At 53.4% G+C, this 25,259-nt stretch overlaps 9 protein-coding genes across 9 annotated transcripts; 7 read left to right on the plus strand and 2 right to left on the minus strand.

The window, feature by feature from the left end:
• Positions 1-32: 32 nt before the first annotated feature.
• On the plus strand, positions 33-2,704 carry PG994_008692 (uncharacterized protein; the record flags this gene model as incomplete). The annotated part of the gene is made up of 4 exons (XM_066860101.1): positions 33-117; positions 458-707; positions 779-1,392; positions 1,449-2,704. 4 exons carry the CDS (start codon positions 33-35, stop codon positions 2,702-2,704), a joined length of 2,205 nt encoding a protein of 734 aa, XP_066713690.1.
• A 1,068-nt stretch (positions 2,705-3,772) lies between these two features.
• PG994_008693 (peptidase family M28) lies at positions 3,773-6,729 on the plus strand (the record flags this gene model as incomplete). The annotated part of the gene is made up of 2 exons (XM_066860102.1): positions 3,773-6,370; positions 6,478-6,729. 2 exons carry the CDS (start codon positions 3,773-3,775, stop codon positions 6,727-6,729), a joined length of 2,850 nt encoding a protein of 949 aa, XP_066713691.1.
• Positions 6,730-7,140: 411 nt separating this feature from the next.
• Positions 7,141-8,453, minus strand: PG994_008694 (uncharacterized protein; the record flags this gene model as incomplete). Its single annotated transcript, XM_066860103.1, has 5 exons — positions 7,141-7,276; positions 7,430-7,651; positions 7,752-7,955; positions 8,040-8,115; positions 8,267-8,453. The coding sequence occupies 5 exons, from the start codon at positions 8,451-8,453 to the stop codon at positions 7,141-7,143; spliced, it is 825 nt and encodes a 274-aa protein (XP_066713692.1).
• A 3,196-nt stretch (positions 8,454-11,649) lies between these two features.
• Positions 11,650-12,855, plus strand: PG994_008695 (uncharacterized protein; the record flags this gene model as incomplete). Its single annotated transcript, XM_066860104.1, has 1 exon — positions 11,650-12,855. The coding sequence occupies one exon, from the start codon at positions 11,650-11,652 to the stop codon at positions 12,853-12,855; it is 1,206 nt and encodes a 401-aa protein (XP_066713693.1).
• A 639-nt stretch (positions 12,856-13,494) lies between these two features.
• Positions 13,495-14,497, plus strand: PG994_008696 (uncharacterized protein; the record flags this gene model as incomplete). The annotated part of the gene is made up of 3 exons (XM_066860105.1): positions 13,495-14,017; positions 14,116-14,348; positions 14,381-14,497. The coding sequence occupies 3 exons, from the start codon at positions 13,495-13,497 to the stop codon at positions 14,495-14,497; spliced, it is 873 nt and encodes a 290-aa protein (XP_066713694.1).
• A 982-nt stretch (positions 14,498-15,479) lies between these two features.
• On the plus strand, positions 15,480-17,593 carry PG994_008697 (uncharacterized protein; the record flags this gene model as incomplete). Its single annotated transcript, XM_066860106.1, has 4 exons — positions 15,480-15,863; positions 15,999-17,032; positions 17,198-17,318; positions 17,360-17,593. 4 exons carry the CDS (start codon positions 15,480-15,482, stop codon positions 17,591-17,593), a joined length of 1,773 nt encoding a protein of 590 aa, XP_066713695.1.
• A 222-nt stretch (positions 17,594-17,815) lies between these two features.
• On the minus strand, positions 17,816-19,638 carry PG994_008698 (uncharacterized protein; the record flags this gene model as incomplete). Its single annotated transcript, XM_066860107.1, has 5 exons — positions 17,816-18,345; positions 18,435-18,780; positions 19,002-19,080; positions 19,122-19,232; positions 19,427-19,638. Coding segments are annotated over 5 exons (1,278 nt in total), but the record flags the coding sequence as incomplete, so codon positions are not given.
• Positions 19,639-20,744: 1,106 nt separating this feature from the next.
• On the plus strand, positions 20,745-22,265 carry PG994_008699 (peptidase family M28; the record flags this gene model as incomplete). The annotated part of the gene is made up of 4 exons (XM_066860108.1): positions 20,745-21,144; positions 21,204-21,891; positions 21,954-22,125; positions 22,191-22,265. 4 exons carry the CDS (start codon positions 20,745-20,747, stop codon positions 22,263-22,265), a joined length of 1,335 nt encoding a protein of 444 aa, XP_066713697.1.
• Positions 22,266-23,201: 936 nt separating this feature from the next.
• Positions 23,202-24,669, plus strand: PG994_008700 (uncharacterized protein; the record flags this gene model as incomplete). Its single annotated transcript, XM_066860109.1, has 4 exons — positions 23,202-23,394; positions 23,536-23,872; positions 23,935-24,379; positions 24,478-24,669. 4 exons carry the CDS (start codon positions 23,202-23,204, stop codon positions 24,667-24,669), a joined length of 1,167 nt encoding a protein of 388 aa, XP_066713698.1.
• Between the last annotated feature and the right edge of the window lie 590 nt (positions 24,670-25,259).

Genomic DNA, 25,259 nt, shown 5'->3' on the forward strand with positions numbered 1-25,259 from the left:
ATGCAGGAGCGAATCAAGCTAGTGGCTAAATTATGAATGCTGGTGCATTCAAATCCGCAAAAGCTGAGGAGACCCACGTCGCTTTCGCTCGCATCTCGCCAGATGTCATGTCGAGACGTGAGTGGCCCGGATGGTCGCCGGTGGGCTCTTATCTGAGTATGTACCTACGCACTACGACAACGGCACTGCCCATGCCGTTACTCGCTCACAGGGAGCCCACATCCAGTGCCCATCCCCTGTCAGATACACCCCCGGCCCCCCATCCACATCAGTCATTGCTCTACGACTATTAATCAGATGCGCGGCTGCCTCTCGCCTCACTTCTTCTTCTACACACCTTCTTCCTCTCCTTCCTCTCTTTCTTGTTTCGTTCAAGAACTGCTCGACCTTATCGTCGCATCTGCCAACCATCTACTATCGATGAAGAAAAGCTCCTCTAATTCACTTGCGTATACAGATCGCATACGCTCATGGGCTAGAGCACACGCGCATGGAGACCCCACAGTATCCCCGACGCTTCCTATAAGCCAGAATCGACAGGCTCAACAAACGAACGAGAAAGATGGTAGCCGCACCAACCCCGATGGCAGCGCGGCTGTCCGGAGCATCCGCGGCAACAATGGCAGTCAAGCACAAGTCGCCGATAATACACAGTCTGACAATGCCGCAACTGGTCAGGCATCGGAACCTGAGGGGACGGGACTGTCGTAGAAACAAAAACCCGACCCAATGTCTTCATACGATTTTACCAGACCACTGCGAAAATTCTTTGCCATAGCTGGTTCAACCTACTGCTGCTTGCCGTTCCTGTGGGAATCGCCGTGGCCAATGTGCCTGGCATGCCAGCAGGTGCCGTTTTCGCCATCAACGCTGTTGCCATCATTCCCCTGGCTGGCCTCTTGAGTCATGCCACGGAGTCGGTTGCTCGGAAACTTGGTGATGCGGTCGGCGCCCTTCTCAACGTTACCTTTGGTAACGCTGTTGAGCTGATCATCTTTATCATTGCTCTGGCAAAGGACGAGATCCGTATCGTCCAAGCCTCCCTTCTTGGTTCAATCCTGGCCAATCTTCTATTGATTCTCGGTATGGCCTTCTTCTTCGGAGGACTACGCTTCCGGGAACAGATATACAACAGCACCGTTACGCAGATGAGTGCATGTCTGCTCAGTCTGAGCGTCTGTAGTCTTGTTCTGCCAACTGCCTTCCATGCCTCGTTCGCCAACAACGACAAGGCAGACGCGGAGTCCTTGAAGATCAGCCGAGGAACCAGTGTCATCCTCCTACTGGTATATGTCATCTATCTTCTTTTCCAGCTGAAGTCTCATGCATACATGTATGAATCGACCCCGCAGCACATCATTGATGAAGAGTCCACCCTGGACCTGCTGCTGCGTGGCTCGATACTTCCAGCTCGGAATCGAGCGACTCGTCCGACTCCGACTCGGCAGGCTCTAGCCACTCGGGCAATACTATGTCCAAGCGCGTAAAGAGAGCCATCCGAAACAGACGTCACAGAAAGTCGAGCGTGGCCTCTGTTGATACGGCTGACGAACAGCAACGCTCATCCTCGTTTGGCACCAATCCCGCAAGCCCCTTGGCAGACAATGCATCAAAGTCTGGCGATTCTTCAAATGGTCCAACTAAGCCCGTGTTTCCGCGCATGAACACCGAGGGTAGTGAAGAAGCCATCGAGGAAGAGCCACCAAAGCGCCACAGGAAGCATCGTTATAGGAAGCACAAGCATCGTAAACACCGAAAGAACGCGTCTCCTGTCAATGAAGAGGGCAACATACCCGCTACCTCCGCGTCGAGTGCTGGTGATCTTGTAGCCGTGCAAGTTGATGGCCCCGGAGTATCCGATTCTGAACCTCGTCGTGTTGACTTCGCCGATACCGTTTCCAACATGGACGGGCTTACTGATCCTGCCGCACCCGGGGCCCCTCCAAGACGCCCTTTCACGAATCTCCGGGCTATATCCTTCAAGCCAGTGAAGAGCTTGGCGCCGCCTGTATTCACGCAGGCGCCCGTCCAGGGCCCTAATGCTCCCAACGGACGTGTACCCCGAGTACGATACGGAATTCGCCGAACAAACTCGCTACCTGACCGACTCAACGAAGTCCAATACCGGGCTCCTGGTGCCATGCTGCCTGCGACGATACCTCATTCGGCTCTTGTCGAGGGAGCTGGCCCAGAGACAGGAGAGCACGATGATGATCTCTCTAGGATCTCGGCCATCGTGCTACTTCTGATTTCTACCGCACTTGTGGCGGTATGCGCCGAGTTCATGGTTGATTCTATCAATGCCGTTGTTGAAACCAGCACCATTGGCGAAACCTTCATTGGTCTGATTATCCTGCCTATTGTTGGCAACGCTGCGGAACACGTGACTGCCTTGACGGTGGCCATGAAGAACAAGATGGATCTAGCTATCGGCGTCGCTGTCGGCAGTTCTATTCAAATTGCCATATTCATCACGCCGCTGGTCGTTATCCTGGGCTGGATCATGAACCGTGAAATGACACTGTACTTTACCCTCTTTGAGACGGTGTGCCTGTTCGTGTCTGCCTTCATTGTCAACTTCCTGGTTCTCGATGGCAGGAGTAACTACTTGGAGGGAGCGCTTCTTTGCGCCGTGTACATCATCATCGCGGTTGTGGCGTTCTTCTACCCAGAAGGTAGAGATGCTGGTGTCTGGGGCCAATAAGACTCCATTGGCGGTGGCGGTGAGCGAGGTAGCTTATGCTTAAGACGTCCAACCAACTTGGAGCGTTAAAGAGAAGGTTGATGAAGAATACGAAGTTCAATAAAACATGACCGATTTCAGATAGTAATTTAATATACATTCTTTTGGTGCGCACCTACTCTGTCCTTTCCATCTCTCAATGTCTTCTAAATGTTTGCAGGTTCATGGATACAATTTTTGTCTTCTTGCGGACACCGAAACGGAACTACTGATAACCTTGTATGCCAACCTAACCTACTTTACTTACACATATCGACGACTATTCTATTACTGTGAACTAAACCCACCGCTTCATCTCTTCTGGCTATTCCATTACTATTAGTTATTCCGGACCTAATATAAGCCAGGAAACCCGAATAAGTGAAAGAGTACTTACTTATGTCTCATCTTATCCTACACCGAGCATGGCCGCAATCACATCATCAGCTAGGGATATGCTACTATTACACCTCAAGGAAACCAGAAAACCAAAAAAACCAAAGCGATGCCAAGTCGATCCAGAGTGATCCAATTGGCTTCATCGAATGGTCATGATGGCCATACATTGTGCACAGTCGAAGTCCCGACAAGTACTTGTAGGTTAATGGGTGGTGGCTGAGTTCCCAAGTCCCCCCACCAGAAGGCGGAGAACTGCCTTATCCAGTGGATGGTGGATGCAGCTAAAACCTGCCGATGTCCACTGACTGCACGACACTACGTATCTGAGATCTGAGCACCCAGACTTGGACTTGCCAGGCACCTCTCGCATCTCTCGGAGTTGATTGCATCATATCATTCATTCTCCAACTTCAACTTCACCTAGGACAGACGAGAGACAGCTTTTACCGACATACGACAGACCCCTACGCGCATACTCTACTCTTCCTTTCGAACCTCCTAACTGCTTAATCCTCGTCTAGCTCGAAGCTTGCCTGCTCTCCTCCAAATCATGTCATATCGTCAGTAGGCCACCATCATCATCTCCGTGGATTGATCAAATTGCCTTGCACAAACTCGGCTTTCTCTCCTCTCTCCGGGAAACCTGTAACCATGGTAGCCAATCCGCTCGCCTTCCGCCCTTCGCAAGTGACTGTCATCACCACTGTCGTGTATATTGCAGTCATTGTCGCGCTACTATTTGTGCAAAATACCGTCCCGGCGCCTCCATCGGAAACACCCTATGCTGGCGTCAACATCACCGAAGCATGGCTAGATCTCAAAAAGCTCAGCAATGGCTACCATCCCTATAATAGTCGTAAAAATGATAAAGTCCGTGATTGGCTACTGACCCGCATCGACGAGCTCCTCAAGGCCAATGGCGTCGCGTACGGGGTTGAATCCGCCGCCATGCGCGTCCCCACAGCCGACACCAACGCTCCTGTTGTTGTCTTCAATGACGTGATGTCCAACCTCACCTTCTCGGCTGCGAGCAGTGTCGCATCAACGGCTCCGAGCGTCAGCACCTACTTTGAGGGAACCAACATCATCGTCTATGTGAGGGGCTCCCAGGACGACGAGGGTGACTGGTGGCGACACGGCGGCCAGCCTTCGTCCGGCGGGTCGATGGTGAATGCTCACTACGACAGTGTCTCAACCGGTCATGGAGCCACAGACGACGGAGTGGGCGTCGTTACTCTGCTCCAACTTATCAAGCACTTTACCACGGAAGGCAATCAACCCACGAAAGGCTTTGTCGCACTCTTCAACAACGGCGAAGAAGATTACTTGAATGGAGCCCGAGTCTTCGGTCGGCACCCCGTCTCGGCCTTTCCCCGCGTCTTCCTCAACCTCGAGGGTGCGGGTGCGGGAGGAAGAGCTACCCTGTTCCGTGCCACGGATCTTCAGGCAGCCTCGGCTTACAAGAAGTCGCCGCATCCTTTTGGTACCATTGTAAGCGGCGATGCCTTCAAGTCTGGTTTCATCCGAAGCCAGACCGATTATGTGGTGTTTAATGGGAATATGGGAATGCGTGGACTGGATGTTGCTTTCATGGAACCCCGGGCCCGTTATCATACCGAAGACGACGATGCGCGGCACACTAGCCCAAACTCCATCTGGCACATGCTTTCGGCCGCCGTCACTACGATGCAAGCCTTGACTTCCGATACAGGCAAAACGTTTGAAGGCGATGCCGCCGGGAAACACCAAGTCCCCAGTGGGCAAGGGAGCTCCGCCGTGTGGTTCGACGTTTTCGGAAAAGCCTTCGTCACTTTTGAACTTCATTCCCTGTTCGCCGTCTCGGTGTCCCTTCTGGTTGTAGCCCCCCTTGCTCTCATCCTCACAGGCGCTATCCTCAGCCACTTCGACAAGTTCTACCTATTTAGCCACTGCTTGCCACCACACCCTGAATCTGATCACGATCAGAATATTTCTTTGCACGCGCTGCGCGGCATTCTTCGATTTCCTACCATTTTCATCGCCTCCACTGCTATACTCGTGGGCTTCGCGTTCATGCTCAACAAGCTGAACCCATTCATTGTGTATAGTAGTCCTTACGCGGTGTGGTCCATGATGGCATCAGCATGGATCTACTGTATGTGGTTCCTGGCGCGTGCTACCAACTTTATTCGACCAACCGCGCTCAACCGTCATTATGCGTTGTTGTGGCTGTTTGCCGTTGGCTGGATTCTTCTTGTGATTGAGACAGTGTATGAGGAAAGATACCAGCTGGCATTGGGCTACCCTATCGTATGGTACTTCCTGGCTGTTTCCGTTGCGACGCTCCTAGGCTTCCTCGAGCTTTTCAGTTTGCCAACAAAATCCCAGTACGCTGAGGACCAGAGCTTCGAGGCCGACTCCCAGCGACCGCAAACGACAGAGAGTGACGCGCAAGATAGGCCGCAATCCTCTGGCACGCAGCCTATTACGACCACTAATGGTGAGAATGAGGACGATGCCGAAGAGGCAACCGAGTCTACGTCACTTCTCCGAGGATCAAAGACAACCTTTGCTAGATACAACCGCTCCGACCATCTTAATACGGGTAGCAACGTTGGTCTGCAGGAACGATCCATTGGTTCTCAATCGGTTTTTGGGGACGAGCAGATTTGGAGTCAGTACCTTGCAGACTGGGTTTGGGTGTTCCAATTCCTGATCCTGGCCCCGATCACGACTATCATTCTCGGCCAAATCGGGCTTCTGTTGATGACTGCTACGAACCAAACGCTCGTGGATGGCAGTCCTGCTCTCCTCGTCTACATTATGGTGGCCTTGATGAGCGTACTCGTCTTCACGCCCTTGTCCCCATTTATCCACCGCCATTCTTACCATATACCTACGGTGCTGCTCTTGGTTTTCATCGGAACACTCATCTACAACCTGGCCGCCTTCCCCTTCTCTCCAACAAGCCGTATGAAGTTTTTCTTCGTGCAGCGCCTCAATCTGGACACCGGCATAAATCAAGTATGTCTTGCCGGAGTGGAGTCGTCTTTCATGGACGATATTGTTGGCAGCCTTCCCAGTACTGCTGGGCAGGATATAGTCAAGCAGACCAGTTCAGCCCGATCCGACCTGACGGAGTATTCGTGGAAAGGTCTTGCTCCACGGGTCGTCCCCACGAACGGGACCTTGCCGCCAGAGAAGACTTATTCGCAATGGCTCAGCCTCAACGTGACACGCGAAAAGGGCCTGAACAGCGCCTCCATCCGGGTCAGTGGACGTAACACGCGCTCTTGCCGTGTATTCTTCGACCGGCCCGTTGACGACATCGTCGTGAAGGGGTCTGACGAGGATCCCCGCTTCCCCGGATCGGAGAGGCGGGCTCCAAGGAGCTCAGGCTGTGGAGCCGCGAGTGGGGGCGCCCATGGGACGTCGCGTTCTCCTGGAAGTTCAGCAAGGGGAAGAACGTGGGCGAAGAGGGCATGGACGGCCGAGTCGTCTGCCTGTGGAACGAACAAGATGGGCGCACCGCGATCCCGGCGCTTAAGGAGATCCGGAGGTTCGCGCCGGATTGGTCCACGGTCACGAAGATGGGGACGGGCTGGTCGAAGGCTCCAAGTCTTTCATGATTTGAGAGAGCATTGTAATCAGTAAGAGGGAGGGAAGTGAGTTTGTTTCAGGGGTATTATAATCATCACTGGCGTTTAGGTTGGTTGGCTTGCCGTCAGATTGGTTCCTAGGGAATACGTGTGCATTTTGCTCCTGGCAGCTCGCGCGCGGTGAATTGCAAGGACTCCTGAGTTCTCATGCTGTGTTCGCATGTAATTTTACAATGGCATCAACGGGTTGGGCCCTCTCGGGACAGCTCATTGATGCGGGTTTATTTCGAGATTGTTAAGATGCCGTTATGGCTTGTATTGCAAATATATATCTCTCCACGTTCCTGTTCACCTCGTTTTCACATTACTTGGGCAACCTCGCTACTCCGTACAGGTAGCTAGCAACTCTCCCGCGTCTCCATGAGCAATAATCCTATAGCTTCAAAGCTTTGAACTAGTTGTCAAGTAGGTGGGAGCTGCGCCCAATAGCTCAGCTGCTTCATCCACCATCTCTTTGACGATCTCGGCCACCGTTTGCCCGGGCTTGTTGACAGCGCCCGCCACGATTCCGATAGGTCTAGATGAATTTCGAAGCATAGCGATTAGATACGGGATGTCACATGAGATATACGCATAGTTTGCTTCTTAAGCAATTCTGTAAAAGATAAAGAGAGAGAAAAAGAAAAGAAAAGAAAACAAAAAGGAAAAAAAAAGAAAAGAAGAAACTCACCGTAGTGCAGCTTGCTCCTCGATCTCCTCCGTCAGCTTGCCTTCGCGGTGGAGCCTGTCCAGCTCGTGCTCCAGGGGCACGAGCCCCCGCGCCGTCAGGTCCCGGATCTCGCCCTGCCGGTTCGCTTCCCAGTCGTCGATGTAGGGCGTGCGGAGGGCGCGCAGGGGGCGGCCGGACCAGATTAGACTGCGGACCCAGGAGTCGTAGGTGGCGTTGATGACCCTGTTAAGTGGATTACGTACGCATAGTCAGTGGCTGATTGATGGGTCGCATGTCTATAGAATCATCCGTCGTGAAGGGTGTTAGTCTTTTTATAACTCACTCTTTCTTGGCCGACTCGGGATACTTGGACTCCACCGCGGCAGTGAACCGCGTCCCGACCCAGACGCCGCTCGCGCCGAGCATCAGGGCGGACGCGAGGCTGCGGCCGTCGTTCACGCCGCCGCCCGTCACGAGGAGGACGGGGTTTCCGGTCAGGGGCGACTTGTACTGTTTTACGATGTCTACGCACGCGGGGGTCAGGATGCTGTATTTTAGTATAGGTTAGTTATGGCTAGTTGCAGCGCCCTCTGTAGTAGGGTTCGATGGCGCAAAGAAGAAAGGTGCCTACCTCGTCTGTATGTCGCCTGTATGTCCACCTGCTTCACCACCCTGGGCACATATGATATCGGCGCCGGCCTGGCAGGCTTTGTGGACGTGCTACATTGTGACGTGTTGCATTTGTTAGTTTCCTCAAGTCCGGCTCTGCGTACATACTCAAATGTTTGACCTTCGTACCTTAGGATGTCCGACCATGTTCTACCATGGTTAATATGTGATTAATGACAAGAATCTTACAGCCAGATGGGATGTAGCAGGCGTACCATGTAAAGTATGCCGGCTTTGTGCAACTTCTCGACAGCCCACGTGGGTGGCACCCCCACGGCTCCGGCCCGGCGACCATGTCCATGCCCGCGAGCATGATGGGGTGTTGGATGCCGAGAAGGGCCGTGAGGGGGGTGGCGAGCTTGACGCTTGGAGACATGATGTGATGATGCTGGTGATGGTAGTGATGAAGATTATGAGAATGGTGATAATGGTATAAGCGTGTTGCGGAATTTATGGCGGGGTATATTGCGAATTTTGGTATGTGTAAGTAAGCCCTATATATTCCTTGCCGCGCATTGTGCCTGGACGCAAGGGATCGAGTAATTGGACCTCGGCTGCCCCAACTCTTTGGAGCCGAGGCGAACGTTAACTCAAGAAATGTTTACTCCCGTAGCAAACAATACCACAGTCGCATCGAAATGGATTCAGGGGTTTCTTATATAAATCTCGTGAGATCCCCATGCAGGCGGTTTTCTTTTGACTCCATTTCACATCACCGTTGCTTCGCCTCCTTCCCTATCTTGGACTGCCGACAGCAGAGGATACGTCAGAACTTCATGCCACACGGCTCGCTCCCCCTCCCCCTGTCACTCCCATTCGCTTACATGAATTTGATTGACGCCCATCCTCGCAGATGCTACCTCGCTGTACCTTATCACTTTTCAAAAAAGGAAACTGGCCATCCATCCCACCCCAGACCAACCATGGCAGCCTCTCCTCCTGGTCGGCGGCTGCAGAGTGCGTCTCACATTGATCACGACGCCATGGCTATTGGTCAGACGTGCGGGGTTGCCAGTGTGGCAGTAATGCCGCCCAACCCAGGTCGACATATATCACCCGGAGAGTGTTGCGTTGCCTGTCTTGCTACGTTTTCACTCCACAAGCGCCGAGCAGATCGATTATTGAGTCACCGGGATCGATCGTCACGCAATCAAGAAATAGTTCTATGTTGATGCGGGCGTCGGGTACTTACAGAAGAGATGGTCAGTATTTTGGTGCTCCCCTTTCAAAATGACAGAAGTTAACCAGCTGGTAGCCGCTACGTCAGTTGTCTCCAGATCCGAAAGCAGAAACGCCCTGCGAAGAGTCCGAAGTCGAGTAAGCAGGGTCCTTATCGAGCCCAAATAAAGCTGTTGAACTAACACCCTTGTCAGCATCATTGCAGTTCATGGTCTAAACCCGCGGCTCAAGAGGGATGACGACCACGCCTGGGATACATGGCGTACACCTAATGGGCCGGACGGTCACCTCTGGCTGCAGGCCGAACTTGCAGACATGATCCCCACTGCGCGAATATTCCTGTACCAATACAACGCGTCGGTCGTCTTCGGAGAAAACCAAAGCACCTTTGTCGACAAGGCGAGCAACCTGCTCGATGTCATCAGTGCGGCGAGAAGAGACATGCCTGAAACACGGCCTATCATCTTCCTCTGCCACAGCATGGGTGGTCTGCTGGTAGAGCAGGCGCTGATCAATGCCCATAATAACCCCAAGTGGACTTGGATCAAGAACGCGACTACAGGGCTTGTCTTCTTTGCGACACCGCAAAAAGGAGCAGACTCGGACTACTTGATGCTAGGAACCGCAGCATCCAATATTGCGAAGGCATTGAGTTGGAAGAAAGGCTCAGGCGTGCTGAAGGCACTGGAAGATGACGGCTTTTTCCCCGATCTCTTGCAGGAGCATCGGCGGCACCAGTTCCCCTCTACGACATCGTCTCTTTCTGGGGCGATTCTGACAAAGTAAGTAGATTCTTCCCGATATAGGACAGCGCCCGGGATTCTGACTACTAGAAATAGTATGTGCCACGAACGAGCTCCCGGTTGGGTTTAGCTGGCAATAACGAGAGTATTGTCATGCTGCAAGGGGGTCACGGAGAGGTGTGCAGGTTTGCACCGGATGAGCAGCGAGATCAAGACAACCTGGTACTCGTCCAGCACTACGTCTATGAGGTTTACAAGAAGGCGCTCGAGAAAAGTGAGTCACTTGCTTCGTCGATGAGAGTTGAAGGAGGGAGTGTCGTGGGAGCTCAATACGAGGACGAAGAGGGGTCCCACGCCTTAAGGCAGCGACTCGCTGCGCTGCCTGAGATCCCTTGAGCGTACTATAGTTTGGGATACTCGCATGAATTATTACAGCACGCACATCCTCAAACCGCCCCTTCCATACGTACGTGAGCAGCTTGCTAACTCATGTGTGACTCGAAGATGATACACGCCTTCGTAGAAGCGAAATGGACCACGCCACTCAATACCACATTCCGTTGCGCGTGAACAAGAAGTTCACCGGCCGGAGTGAGTACCTGGAAGACATGAAGAGAAAGCTATTTCCTCATGGGTCCGAGAAAGATGGGAAACCACAGCCGACTACTCGCCATCTGTGGACTGGGTGGCGTTGGTAAGACCCAGCTGGCATTGCAGTTTGCCTACTGGGTCATGGCCCACCATCGCGACGTTTCGATCTTCTGGGTGCCCTTCATTACTCGTGAGAGTTTCGAGCTTGCGTGCTTCAATATTGGGAAGAATGTCGGTATTCTCAAGGATACTACTAGGGACAAGGAGGGGCCAAAAGACCCGAAGGAGTCATTCTGGAACTATCTCAACTCCGCAGAGTCAGGGAAGTGGCTACTGGTTGTTGATAATGCTGATGATGAAAACGTTGCCCTCGGGCGCTCGGGCGGCATTCGCGATTACCTAACAAACAGCAGTGGCACGGGACGGATGATATTAACAACACGCGTAAAGGATATCGGTATCGATGTGGTCGATGAACCCGATGATGTTATCGAGTTGCCATCAATGAGTGCGGAGGATGCCGAGAACTTTCTGTCGACGTCGCTGAGCGAAAAGAAATTGCCCTTACTCAGCGACAGGAAGCCGGTGGCGGAGCTCCTGGACGACCTCACGTATCTGCCCTTGGCCATTGCGCAGGCGGCTGCATACCTGAACAAGAACAAGGTGACCATCGAAGGCTATTTGAAACTCCTCCGGAGCCCAGAGAACCGTGTCACTCTGCTGAACCGGAGTTTCAACGACAACACGCGCTACAAAGAATCCGTGAACACTGTGGCGGAGACATGGTATGTCTCTTTCAAGCAGATCATGGACGAAGACAAAGCCGCAGGCAGTCTACTATATTTTATTTCCTGCATCGAGTCCAAAGCCATTCCACTGTCATTCTTGCTCCAGGCCCAGATAGGAACGGAGGAGGTAATGCATAACGCCATCGGTACCCTCTGTGCATACGCTTTCTTGACTTGTCGGAGCGATGACGAGACTTACGATGACGACGGCATGGGCGATGGCGAGACTGGCAATGAAGACATGCCCGATGGAGGAATGTGCGATGGAAACATGCAAGATGGACACAGCGGGGAGGGGCATGATGAAGTGATGCAGGACGCAGGTAATGGAGAGACAGACGACGTGAATATGGAGGATTGCGAAGAGGTGCCGGATCCCTACCATGACACGTTGTACGATATGCATAGTCTTGTGCACTATGCGGTGAAACAATGGATACAGATGGACGACGACACCATGAAAATGACGCTTCGGCACTTCGAAAACGCTTGGCAGGCGAGAGGCGAATTCCTATGGAGACTCTATCTACCACACACACTTCGTCTACTTGAAGAGAGCGAGAGCGATCGGTACAGAGTTCATACGGCCAAGTTTGATTTGTGTTTCCGAGTCGGAAAATGCTTATCACTGGACCACCGTTTCCATATGGCCATAGGCTTCTTCGAGCAGGTCTTGGAGCGGAGAAGGGTGACCAAGAAATACTCTAGCTTTGTACCCAATGATTCGCTGCTGTTTGCCCTCGGAAATGCATATCTCGCGGTTGGACGGGCTGGATACGCAATTCCGTTGCTGGAGGCTGTGGTTCACACGCAACGCAAGCACCTTGGTAGAGATACCCCTGCCTGCCAACGTTGTGAAAGGGCCCTTGCGAGCGCGTATATCGAAATCGAGGAGACCACAGGGGCGGGGATCAGGATTCTCGAGGACATCATGAAGATGCACAAGAGTCTTCCTAACCTCAACCCGCACGATCCTCGTTCACAGGAAACCGAGTTTCAGCGTGAGATTGCGAGGCTAGAAACCGAATGTCTGCTTGGGAGAGCGAGGCTGAAATGCGGACAGACGGAACGAGCAATCGAGTCGCTCGAGCAGACAGTGGAGGATTACAAAAGGCTGAACAGCCAGGATGAGTACGATGAGTATGAGACGAACCGACTGATGGCCCAGCATTGGCTGGCAAAGGCATACAAAGAAGGAGGATATCTCTTCGAAGCGTTACACATCCTCGAGCCCGTTGTGGACGAACACCAGGAACTTGATGGAATGGAAGATCCTTACCGATTGTTATCCAGGGAGCTGCTTGCAGAAATATGCATAGACATGGATAACCTTAGTTGCGGGATTGATCGCGCAATGAACACCGGAATGCGCTTGCGCAATCTTGTTGATACTGTTAGGGGACAGCTGGAGACAAGATATCCAGCGCAGCCAAGATCTTTGGAATTCTATCGTCTGGAGGAGTTTAAGGAGTTTTAATCTGGGGCCCCTTTTGATGGTAGAAATACAGCACAGCTTACTGGCATCTCAGCTTTATGAACGGAGTTGAGAGATTATACCCTCTAGCTCCCAACTCTCGTTCGTTGACTTGGATTAATCAGATCGATTCTTGTCTGACCACCGACGGTACTTTTCGAGGCATGAATAGATCTTACTTATCCTGCCACTCACTTTGAGGGGGGCACTGGAAGCCTCAACAAAACTGCCATACTTCCCTTCATTTGGACTAACTGAAGTGGATGAGCTAAAGTGACAGGAAGGTTAATATCGTTAGAACTTCTCGTCTCTGTGGTATTTTTACCGTTGCTGGACGACGGCATTCAACCGGCGATCTTTCTTAAAAGTAAGCAGCAAGTGTGCAAAGCCCCGGTACTTTCGTTTTTAATCAAGTCGGGTGGCTTCGGGGCCAACGGAGTTGAAGGAAATAACAAGGGCTTATCTCCACCTCCGGTATAAGACAACAAGATAATGGTTTGATGTAAAGATTCCTATTTTGAATCGTAAAGGAGAGGGAAAAATACTCAAAAGACTTCTATCTTTATCGAACATCGCTCCAGGCCGAACGCGATATCGTCTATTCGTCCTATGAGAGAAGAACGAGTAGATCAGATCACCAAGATGTCTTCCTCCACCAGCAACGACACCGTCCCAAGCCCAGGGCCACTGACCTGGCTCATCACGGGCTGCTCCTCCGGCTTCGGCCTGGAGTTCGCGCGCCACGCCCTGGAGGCCGGCCACCGCGTCATCGCGACGTCGCGGGACCCGAGCAAGACACCCGCGCTGGTGTCCGAGATCGAAGCCGCCACCCCGCCGGGCCGGGGCCGGTGGCTCCCGCTGGACGCCAGCGACGCCGACTGCGGCGCCCTCATCGACCGCCTCGAGACCGAGCAGGATACCCACGTCGATATCTTGGTCAACTCGGCCGGCTTCGCCATCACGGGGCCCGTCGAGGGCTTCGCCGACCAAGAGGTCCGCGACGTCATGGAGACCAACTTCTTCGGGCCCTACCGCCTTATGCGCGCCGCGCTCCCGCACATGCGTCGGCGCCGCCGCGGCGTGATTGTCAATTTGAGCTCTGGGTCCGGGCTCGAGGCGCGGCATGCGTTGGGCGTGTATGGCGCGAGCAAGGCTGCACTCGATGGTAAGTCGCTGTAGAGAATGGGCTATGCGAAAAGGGGCTATAAATACGAGTTGATTGCTTGGCCTTGGCAAATGACTAACATATCCTTATCTTCTTAGGCATCAGCAAGACGCTGGCCAGGGAAGTGGCCGAGTTCGGAATCCGCGTGCTGCAGGTGTACATGGGGGCCTTCGACACCCCCATGGCACGCTCGACGCGAATGGTGGAGAAGCCGCTCGGTTCCGACTACGAAAACAGTATGGTGGGCAAGACCATCGACATCTTCCAGAGCGGCCAGTTCCAGCCCAAGGGCGACCACAAAAAGGCCGTCCGGGCCATCTACGACGTCGTGGTGGGCGAGGGAGCCGGGGCGGGTCTGGGAAGGAGGTCCAGATGGTGCTGGGCAAGGACTGCGCCGTGCGGGCGCTCGAGGTCCGGGACGGGCTGAATCATATGATGGAGACGTTTGGCGAAGTTTGTAACAATGTCAATGTGGATTGAAAGAGGGTGTTCCTTATTGTCGGGGCTCTCCAGGCTCTCCAGGCTTCCAAAAGAATGAGTGGCACCATGTGGGAACGTTGGCTTCTTGGGAATGCGGCCTAGTCTGAACCAGATGCTTGGCTTCCGCCGTATTCTTCATTCATTCAGGGATTGCCGCACAACACCAACAACATAACAGGCGGTCTCTCTTGGATCCTATCGAGTAACCCTAGGTTACATATTTCCAATTCAAAATATCATTGAAGGCTTGATTATCTCTTACATATAATAAGTATATCTCCTTTGCGCTCTTTTTCCCTTTTTACCCTTTTTATATTGGTAAATCCCGGCGTGCGGGCTGTGCAGATCGTGTTCCGCCCGCCGAGTCACCTATTCTCGGCGCCCATAACCTATATCTTGGCATATTTCCCGGCTTGCGTCATCGGGAGTGCGACCAAGAACGCCGAGATGCCATCATTTCGTCAGCCGAGACCCTGAGGCTCTTGGGTCTCGCCCGGAACCATACTTACGCCCAGCCATTGGTGGCCTGCTCGACCGTCTTACACCATGCCGCAATGCCGATTATCACTCCTCCAAACCGCCATGGTCGTGACATTGTACCATGGCGGCTGACCAAAATTTTCACAAGACCAAGAAATACTCGGCGCATCCACGGCGCATCTTCGAACGAAGGATGGTGGTCCACCTTCCCCAGCTTCTTGGGATTCCCAATCCAGTGGGTACATGCTGTAGCATGGAGTATGGGGAAGAAACACGGTCGATCACCTACGTGGAATGAGATCGGGCGTTTGTTTGGCCCAGCGGGCTTACCCAAGACCACCCCGTGTTATGGCTATTTAAGCACCCACGCTCGCCTGGCCCCCTTCGGCGGGAGCGTGCCAACGCCTCTCACCTACTTCCCTCTCACTCATATTGGGAGTGAAACCGCACAAGATATATAGGACATTTGACATAAACCTATACATATAGCAGAAGCGCTGCCATGGCAGAGAAGCGTACCGACCCCGAGGCCCCCGAGCCACAGGTCAGCCACCGAGATGCGGCGTCCCTTGGCACTCTCCTGAACAACCCCCTTGCAGGGATGAGCCGAGACGAGGTCATCGCCGACGTCGAAGGGTTCATTCAAGAAAGGGGGTTGACCGACCACCGCGAGGACTTCGTCAAGGGCGCCTTGGTGGCGCAGGTGACCAACCAAGACTACGCCTTCGAGCAGATCCAGGAGCTGCGCGAAGACGAAAAGAACCTGCTTCGTAGGGAGATCACTCACCGGTGGAGCCAGCCGTTCATGCTTTACTTCCTCTGCACGCTATGTGCCGGCTCAGCCATCGTTCAGGGCATGGACCAGTCGGCTGTGAACGCTGCCCAGGTAAGCCACCCACGTTTATAGACTCGATACATCTTCTGCCTAGCCAGCACTCTCAAGCCCTCTTCGAGGTAATCGAGAGTGGAAAAGAAGAAAGAAATGTGTTGCTGATCCATTTTTGCCACCACCCCCACCTAGGACTTCTACTTCAACGAACTCAACATTACGAAGTCCGAGATCCAAGGCCTCGTCAACGGCGCGCCCTACCTCTGCTCCGCCCTGATCGGGTGCTGGAGCAACCCGGTCCTGAACAAGTACTTGGGCCGGCGCGGCACCATCTTCGTGAGCTGTGCCATGTCCGTCATCACGGGCTTCTGGATGGCGGCGGCCGACTCATGGTACAACCTGCTGGTGGCGCGCTTCTTCCTCGGCTTCGCCGTCGGCGCCAAGTCGAGCACGACGCCCGTATACTCGGCCGAGTCGACGCCCAAGACGATCCGCGGCGCCCTGACCATGATGTGGCAGATGTGGACGGCCTTCGGTATCGCACTGGGCACCATCATGGGCGTCGCCTTCAGCAAAGTCACCATCTTCGGCGAGGAGACGCAGTGGCGATGGATCATGGCCTCGACGTCGGTGCCACCGCTCGTCGTCATGCTGCAGGTCTACTTCTGCCCCGAGAGCCCGCGCTGGTACATGGAAAAGGGCCAGTACACAAGGGCCTTCGACGCCATCTCGCGCCTGCGCTTCAGCCGCGCCCAGGCCGCGCGCGACATGTACTACGCGCACAAGCTGCTGCAGATCGAGGAGTCGCAGCGCGCGGGCCGGCGCTGGCAGGACTTCTTCACGGTGCGGCGCAACCGGCGCGCGGCGCAGTCGTCGTGGTTCGTCATGTTCATGCAGCAGTTCTGCGGCGTCAACGTCATCGTGTACTACTCGATGAACATGTTCCAGCGCGCCAACTACACGCGCGACGAGGCCCTGCTCTTCACCATGGGCACGGGGCTCGTCAACTGGATCTTCGCCATCCCCGCCATCTACACCATCGACACCTTCGGCCGCCGCAACCTGCTGCTCGTCACCTACCCGCTCATGGCCATCTTCATGTACTGGACCGGCTTCAGCTTCCTCATCCCCGACGAGGACCCCAATAACCCGTCACAGTTCCGGCTCGCCATGGTCGCGACGGGCCTGTTCGTCTTCATGGCTTGTTATTCGCCTGGCTCCGGTCCGTGCCTTTCACCTACTCTGCCGAGGCATTCCCACTCCATATCCGAGATATCGGCATGTGCAGGTATGTTCATCATAGCGCTTTGATCTTGACTTATCACCACCCCCTTTAACCCCTCCCCCACGTCTTCTAAACAGAGTCAAGCTAACGATAAAATGCATGATAGTGCCACCGCGGTGACCTGGGGTTTCAACTTCATCATCAGCTTCAGTTGGCTCCCCTTGGTCGATGCCTTCGGGGACACGGGCGCGTTCTGCTACTACGGGACGTGGAACCTGATCGGCTGGGTATTCTGCTACTTCCTCCTGCCGGAGACCAAGAACCTCAGCTCGAGGAGCTCGACCGGGTGTTCGAGGTCCGGAATCGAGACCATGCAGCCTACTACCTGAAGAAGCTGCCGTGGTACTTCAAGAAGTGGGTCTTGTTCCAAAACCCGGCGCCCATGCCGCCTCTCTACCAGATGGACCAGTCGGCCCCGCCGCCGGTACAGGAGACGAGCCGGGACATGAGCGATAAGGGTGAGACCACGCAGATGGAGAACGTGTCTGACAAGAGCCTATGAAACCATTCTTCGCGAGTAGGCTGTGGAGGAAGGAAACTGCAAATCATGTCGGCATTGCTTTGAGATCCAGAGGCAATCTGGAAATGATCGGTGGAGTGCAATGTGTTAGTTAAGATCAAGTTCCCTGATTCGGTTGCAGGATTTTGTGTGTTCACTGAGAACAAGGAACAGTCGATACCCAATAAGTCTATAATCAATTTTGCTGTCGTTACTTCGTCTACTTTTTATCAGGGCAGTCTTTTCGGGTATTTCTCTCGAGCTTAGGTGTCCAATACAGAAGATCTGTGCGGGCTTCTGCTCCTCACCCTCTCGTTCCCGACGGGCAACTGAAGTGAGTCGCTCGCGCCACCTTCCTCCTCCCTCCTTCTTCGTTTTGACTTCCAAGTCTTCGCTATCAGTCGTAGAGAAAGATACTCTTTCGAGCTCGAGAGGCTGCTCTTCATCCACCTGCCCGTCCAAAGTGCTGATCGGTTGAGTTTCATGCTGATGGAGCTTGATGTTGATGAACATCGCATAGAGACCGAAATCGTACGACAGTCGAGCAATACCGGCCACGAAAAAAGCCAGCCAGAACTGCTTATTAGCCGCTAGTAGTCCGGTTAACGTAGGTCCAATCATGGCCGCACACGTCCGAACCAGACTGGTAATGCCCATGACGGCAGTACGCTCCTCGGGTCGGACGACAGCCGCAATAAGCACGGTGCGTGGGGCCTGATCGAGAGGGTTCAGGGCACTTCGCACAAAGAGCAAAGCTACGGTCATCCAGAAGATGTTCGGCAGGGAAAAAGCAGCACAGCAGCAGATGACGGAACGTGGGTGAAGACCATTGTGTTCACTAAACCAATCCGTCGTGCTAGTGGCCCAGCAAACATGGCAGAGATGGCGCCAAGAAAGTAGGCCACCGAGATCACATCACCCAGAGTAGACTTTGATGGGTGGAAGTTTTCGTCCATGTAGTAGGTCGTCCAAGAATAAGGCACCATCCCATCTGCGACCGAGTCGAGAGCGAGCAAGATCCACAGCTTGTACATGACCCGGCGAGTTGGGACAGAAATTTGACATAAGCGATCACTCAGCCAAGTCGTACTCCGACGGAACCAGTTCTGTGGCACTTGAGGTGACAATGGTGCGGAGCTGGGGAGACTCGATATCGCGGCGGTACCCCTGTTGGCTCCCTGCTGTTCACCCTGTGGGATTTGAGTATAGCCGTCTTGTTGCTGCAGCTCACAGGCGTCGGTCAAAAGTGCAGCCAGAATGACGTTCACAATGCCCATCCCAACATAGAGCCAGAAGAGTGCGTGATATGCGTTGATAATTGTCCAGCCTCTCTGCTCTCGCAATGTGTGGACGATGCGACCACCTGCTTCACTTCCCAGTGAGGACCCCGAGTGTTGAGGTCGCGACGTACCAGCTGAGAACATCCGACCTCGTGGAGGGTGTAGTTAGCTGCGACAACATAGATCTGCAGAATCGTGTAAGTCGACTTCCTGGAGCCTCATGCAGCTGACGGTATTATTGAGTAACTCACTCCTCGATGCTTCGAAATGGCCCAAAGTCCCCACCAGTGACACTGACGACGCCAACAACGGCGGCGAAGAGCAGGATCCAGAAGTTCTCAAAGGTTGCAAAGATGATGCCGCTGAATATCATGAGAAAAAGAACCACCCAGTAACACTTTGCGTCTCCCCACGCGATCCGCAATCAGCGTGAGAAAGGTGCCTAGGAAGACATCGCCAAGCAGTGTTAGGGTCATGAACAGCCCGATTTGGTGATCAGTAAAGTCTAGCGCCGCGAAGTAGATGGCTACATGTTCCTGTCAGTTTATGAAGTCACAACGGGTGAGTGGATTTCCTCACGCCGCTGCCCTCGCTCGAGAGAGCAGCGTTGTGGGGCGTACGTACCCAAAATGAGTGATATAGTACCATGCGCGAACATGCGGCAAGTCTTGCAAGGATGATGATCCAGGCATTGCGGCCACTGTCGTGGATCGAGATGATTCCGAATTCATGGTAGAACCAGCGGAATGGTCGCACAATGCTCTCCATACTTGCTGATCAATATCTGATAGAGAGAATACGAGTAGGTATCATAGGAGCACGCGACAGCCAACAACAATGAAAGAGCAGAAAATCCATCATGGCTTCATCGGCAAGTCATTAATCACTGCCATCCGGAAAGCGCTAGGTTAACATCAGTGCGGCCCCCTCGGATTTAGGTAGTCAGCCTAATCGGTCGACCGCTAGCCGAGCCGACACCGGCCTGGATGATGCCATCAACTCGAAAGTCGTGGAGTGTAGGTAGGCTTATGAGCGTCTAACAACATCTCGATATCTGGTTCCTCTATATATGGGGAAATAGTAGATTTTGTGCCGTCTCACGACCGATTGAACGCGACAGATATCATATAAAAGTCAGACTAATTGCCGCATTGGGCAGCCGCGACCATGTGCGCCTACCTAGCCTTAAGGTTCCCCCCGATGTCTCACAGCTTTTCCAATGTCAGCCTCCATGTTGATGTTAGCGCCCTTCTTTCCTCTTTCCTTCTTCTACTTCAACAGCGCCTCTCGGATTACCAAATTTGGAGAGGGCAGCTGGTCGGAGTTGGACCACTTTTGATGCCATGATGCCATGCACAGTATCCCCGTACCATGAAAGCGCCGCGTCATGAACATGATGGAAACGAATGAGGCTTGCGTTGGAATGAAGACGACTGCAATCAGAATGGTGTGAAGCTGTCGCAACCAGACGAAGCAATCTACTACGTACGTACACTCATCCCAATTTTGCACCAATCGGGTGTGTCTCCCTCTTTACCTTATCTCTTCGTCCCGACAGCTCGGACGAATCGCGGGCTAGTGGTGTGCTCGGCGTTACACTTCCAATGGCGTTCAGTTATTCCGAACAAGGATGAAATGATAGCACTCATGATGCAGCTTACGTACTCTCCAACTTATGCCTCCATCGCAACTTGGGGTTTGGTCCAGGATTTTTTGTTTACTCCTTGCAGGGAATCTTACCTGCATGTAGGTGTGCTGCGCCGCGATTGCAGGTACATTTAAGCCTGAAGGGCGAGAGGGTTCTCCAAACTTAGCTTCACGCATTTAGGCAAAGACCAAGCTTCGGGACCTGGACAGAACCACTCGCCTAAAACATGCTTACGATGCTTGGATCCGATGGAACCAGCAAACTGCTTTGCTTGCTACTTGGTAGCTCGCAGCTCGTCGCCAGCACGCCCTCTGGCGACAGCCAAGTCGTGCTTGGCGGTTTTCGCGAAACCTCAGGACCTCGACCCCCTCATGTCGTTGATGATGCGATAATGGCCGCTCTAGCCAAGCATCCCGATCCAGTTGATGCCTTTGTCGCTCTACATCCCGAGGCAGTCAAGGAGCTTACAGAGCCAAAATTACTGCATTTACAGGGCGAGGAGAAGCCGCAATGGATGACGGAAGGCGACAAGCTGCGGTTGCGAAGGCAGCACAAGAAGTTTGTGGATATTACTGATCATTACGAATTCTACGCGCAGCACGTTGGCATACAAGCCGGGAAAGCCCGTAAGTGTCGTTGGCACCCGAAATGACTTGCCCTCTCTGTTAATGCCGATAAACTATAGACCTTCCGAATTTCACAAAGCAGCCCCTTGTCCGGCCATTGTTACATCAGGTCTCGACGCAGAGAATGTATGATGATCTAGAACACCTGACTGGATTCTACAATCGTTGGTTCGGAGGTGCCACAGGGGAGGAGAGCGCACAGTGGATTCATGATCAAATAGCTCAGATCATCGCCGAGGCGCCACTCCATAGCTATATTTCGCTGGAGTACTTTACTCATCCATTCCCGCAGCCGTCGATCATTGCGCGCTTCGAGCCCAAAGTGCGCAACTGGAGCTTGCCCCTGACAGTCATAGGTGCCCACCAGGACTCGGCCAACTACCTGTTTCCTCTTCTTCCCGCGCCAGGCGCCGACGATGATGGCTCCGGGACCGTGACCATTCTTGAAGCCTTCCGGGTCCTCGCGACGAACGGATTCACCCCAAAAGATGGCCCTGTAGAGTTCCATTGGTATGCGGGCGAAGAAGGGGGCAACCTAGGTAGCAACTTGGTGGCGTGCTACAAGAAAGAATCGGGGGCGCGCATTGGAGCCATGGTGGAATTCGATGCGACAGCGTTTGTGGCGACCAACTCGACTGAATCCATTGTCCTCGTCAAGACCCAGGCAGATGACCCGCTGACGGAGTGGATCTCCAAACTGGGCGAAGAATACACCTCTCTTCCTTCCCTCATTACCACACTTGACCCGTAAGTATCAACCGCGTTGTCCAGGATCCAAGTATATGCCGTGGTCTAACCTTTCATTACAGAAGAGGTGGTTCCGACTATATGTCTTACACGAAGCTTGGCTACCCCTCGGCGTTCGCTACCGAAGGCGATCCCTCAGCCGGAGGAGTGTTCCCCGGTGATTACAACCCGTACATGCATACTGTGAATGATACCATGTATGTGGATGATGAGACGGGCAAGTTCTCCTTCGACGTAAGTTTAGACACTACTTAAGTCCCACGTCGACCCAATCGCTAAGAACGTACATCGATGTCTAGCACATGGCCGAATTCTGCAAGCTGGCTATTGCTTTTGCCGTCGAGCAGGCAGGATGGGATAATGTCTGGAGATAGGATTTTCGCCAATCCCGAGCCAGTCCGACCCGTTTCATGCAGGTTTGCCACGTCATATTGCGCATGATAATGCAGCTTTATAAATCGAGTGCAACTGTCCGCATTTGGAAAATTTGCAGCCCAAGAAAGCAGTCAGCACTAACGATTTAGGCATCGTGATAAGGAAGCTGAAGCGGTGGGTACCTTCACCCGGATCTCGCTTTTGTCCCTTGCTCCAGATCCTCTCTGCATTGGCTCCCCAGAAAAAGGAAAAAACTTGGAAAATGGAAAACGGAGGGTCCGGAAGGGAGGATCGTCGTCAACCTCGACGGGATTTGCCGCATTATTAATCCAACTTTCAAATGAATGTAACAGAAGGCCTGTTTAGGTCTTCTAGTCGAGAGGAGGAAGCATTCAGGTCAAAAGGCAGTGGTTTCGGCTGCCTTCAAGGGAAATGGTTCGACCGGCAAGTGCCAGAAAGAAGAACAGACGCCGGACAAAGGACGTCTCGCGATGTGGACCTCAAGTTTTGAGGCAATCAACCCTAAAGCGATAATCGAAATCCAAACTATACTTGCACTTGTGGCCCCAACACTTTTCGTCGTATTAGTCTGTCGTCGTTACTGGGCTCTTAGAGACGTACCTGGTCCACACCTAGCTGCCTTTACACGCCTTTGGCACGCGAGAATTATCAAGAATGGAACACACGCAAGAGATATCACCGCTCTCCATCGCCGACTGGGCCATTTCGTGCGCATCGCGCCTGACGAAGTCAGTGTCGCCCATCCCGATGGACCACGGAAGCTATTGCGGGAACCGCTGTCCAAGGTTGGTGCCTACTCCAGAAGATGCGTTTAGTTGATGCGCTCCCTTTCTCATAACGACTACACGTACAGGGCTATTGGTATAAGACTCTGACCTTTCCCGACTCTACGTACAAGACCCCCATGGCTACAAATGGACCCCAAGGAAAAGATCGAGAGGTCTAGACTGCTGGCGTCCGCTTACACCACCTCGAGCCTCCTGCAGTCAGAGCAAGCTATAAACGCCCAGATAGAGCTCCTACTCGGGTGGTTGGACGAGCATGCGGCATCTTCTAAGCCCATGGACTTGTCCAAGTTCTTCACGTTCATCGCCTACGATATCATGGGTGAGCTAGCGAACCCCCTTAAAAAACGAATCCGGTTGCCCGCCCCTTGACTCCTTTCGGACCACACTTGTGAATTTGACCCCGACGACCTTTTGGCTTGGCAGAACATCGCAACTGACCGGACCCGGGGCACATATCTAGGCGAAGTCATCTTCTCCAAGAGCTTCGGGTTCCTGGAGAGAGGCGGCGACATCGAGGACTCACTCCGGCAGGGGCTCGCGTTTGGCGCCTACGTGGCCGTGCTGCCCTACTTCCCCCGGCTGCAGGGGCTACTCGTGAGCCCCCTTTTCGCCCCGCTCTTTCGGCTGGTGATGCCGTCCAGCTACGTCGTGGACCGCAGCATCAGGGCGCTGGAGCAGCGGAAGAGGGACCCGGACGCCCGGTTCGACTACGTCGCGCACTGGCTCCGGACGCATGAGGAGCAGCCGGATCGGTTGACGGCCAAGGACGTGCAAGCGGCTGCTACGTCCAATGTCAGGTAGGCAGGCAAATAGCTCATTACGACGTTGTCAAAGTTCTTGAAACTAATCTTACTAGCAGCGCCGGAGCGGATACCGTCACATGCGCCTTGCAGTCCTTTACCTATCATACTGTCCGTCACCCTACAGCTTGGAGGCGACTCCAAGAAGAGATCGATAAGGCTGCAACAGAGCAGCATGAGCAGCAGCAACAAGAAGGAGAACCTTCTCAGGACCATCCCGTCTTTTCTTTTGCGGTAGCCCAGAAGCTCCCGTATCTACAAGCGTGCATTAAGGAGTGCATGCGCATCTGTCCGCCCTCCACCATCGGCCTGCAGCGCGTGGCGCCGCGCGGCGGCATCACGATTGGAGACCGGACCTTCGAGGCCGGTACCGTGCTTTCTGTCCACCTTCCCAGCATACTGCTGTCAGAGGAGCTTTGGGGCCCGGACACGCACGAGTTTGTGCCGGAGAGGTGGCTTGGGGATGACAAGAAGACGGCAGCATTGGACAAGTACTTTATACCTGTAAGTTGTTCATTCTTGCTCCTACTTCAGTCGCACACCCCCCAAAAGCTCATGAAAAGCGCGACATGGCTGACTATCGATCATGTTGTGTGATGTAGTTTGGCTTGGGCTATAACTCGTGCGTGGGGCAGAACCTCGTACGCATCGAGCTGTCCAAGATCTTGCCGACGATCGTGCGCCGCTACGATATCTCCCTCGTCAATCCGGAACAGGAGTGGTCTTACAAGACCTTCGTTGCCGCGGTTCCGGGAGATTGGCCAGTGTACGTCGAGAAAAGGGGTGTTCATTGAAATACCTTATTTTGGTTTGCTATATTTTGTTTTCGAGATCCAATCTTGTCATTTGCTGCCATCTTGGTCTGGGAGATGGGAAAATACAATATCGCATTCCTCTAAGGTTTGCTCTTGCCATTGTCAACCTCCGCCTCTGTGCCCTCTTGATGGGTTGTTTCTAGCCTTTTTCTCCACTTGCGCAGATAAACAGTCAGTTGTAAGAATGAGTCACTTGGCCGCTTAGCTGCTTTTGATGTTTCCGCGTTTTATTCATGTCCTGGGAGCATTTTGATCCGCATCTGCTCCAATGAGCCAGCCGGTATCTGTGGCAATAAATATATCGCCAGCCAGTTATCCCATTGTGGTCATGTATTTGGAGTCGGCTACTCCAGATTGCATGGACAGGAAAGTGCTCCTGGAATTGTGGAATCGCGTGTCGCCATGCTTATACGGTGTGCTTATTCCGTAGTGCCTCGCGCTTTCACGCGTATGGGATAAACATCCAGATCCCGACTCGAGTAGCAATCATGCTAATCTTGTGGCAGTTTCCGAGCAAGAGTTGAATTAATACAGAGCAGTCAAACGGAAAGAGCGGGGCGTGATGGGAA

The sequence above is a fragment of the Apiospora phragmitis genome (assembly GCF_038363925.1).
Source record: "Apiospora phragmitis strain CBS 135458 chromosome Unknown utg000008l:1.0-3514335.0:1.0-3519231.0, whole genome shotgun sequence".
NCBI lineage: Eukaryota > Fungi > Ascomycota > Sordariomycetes > Amphisphaeriales > Apiosporaceae > Apiospora > Apiospora phragmitis.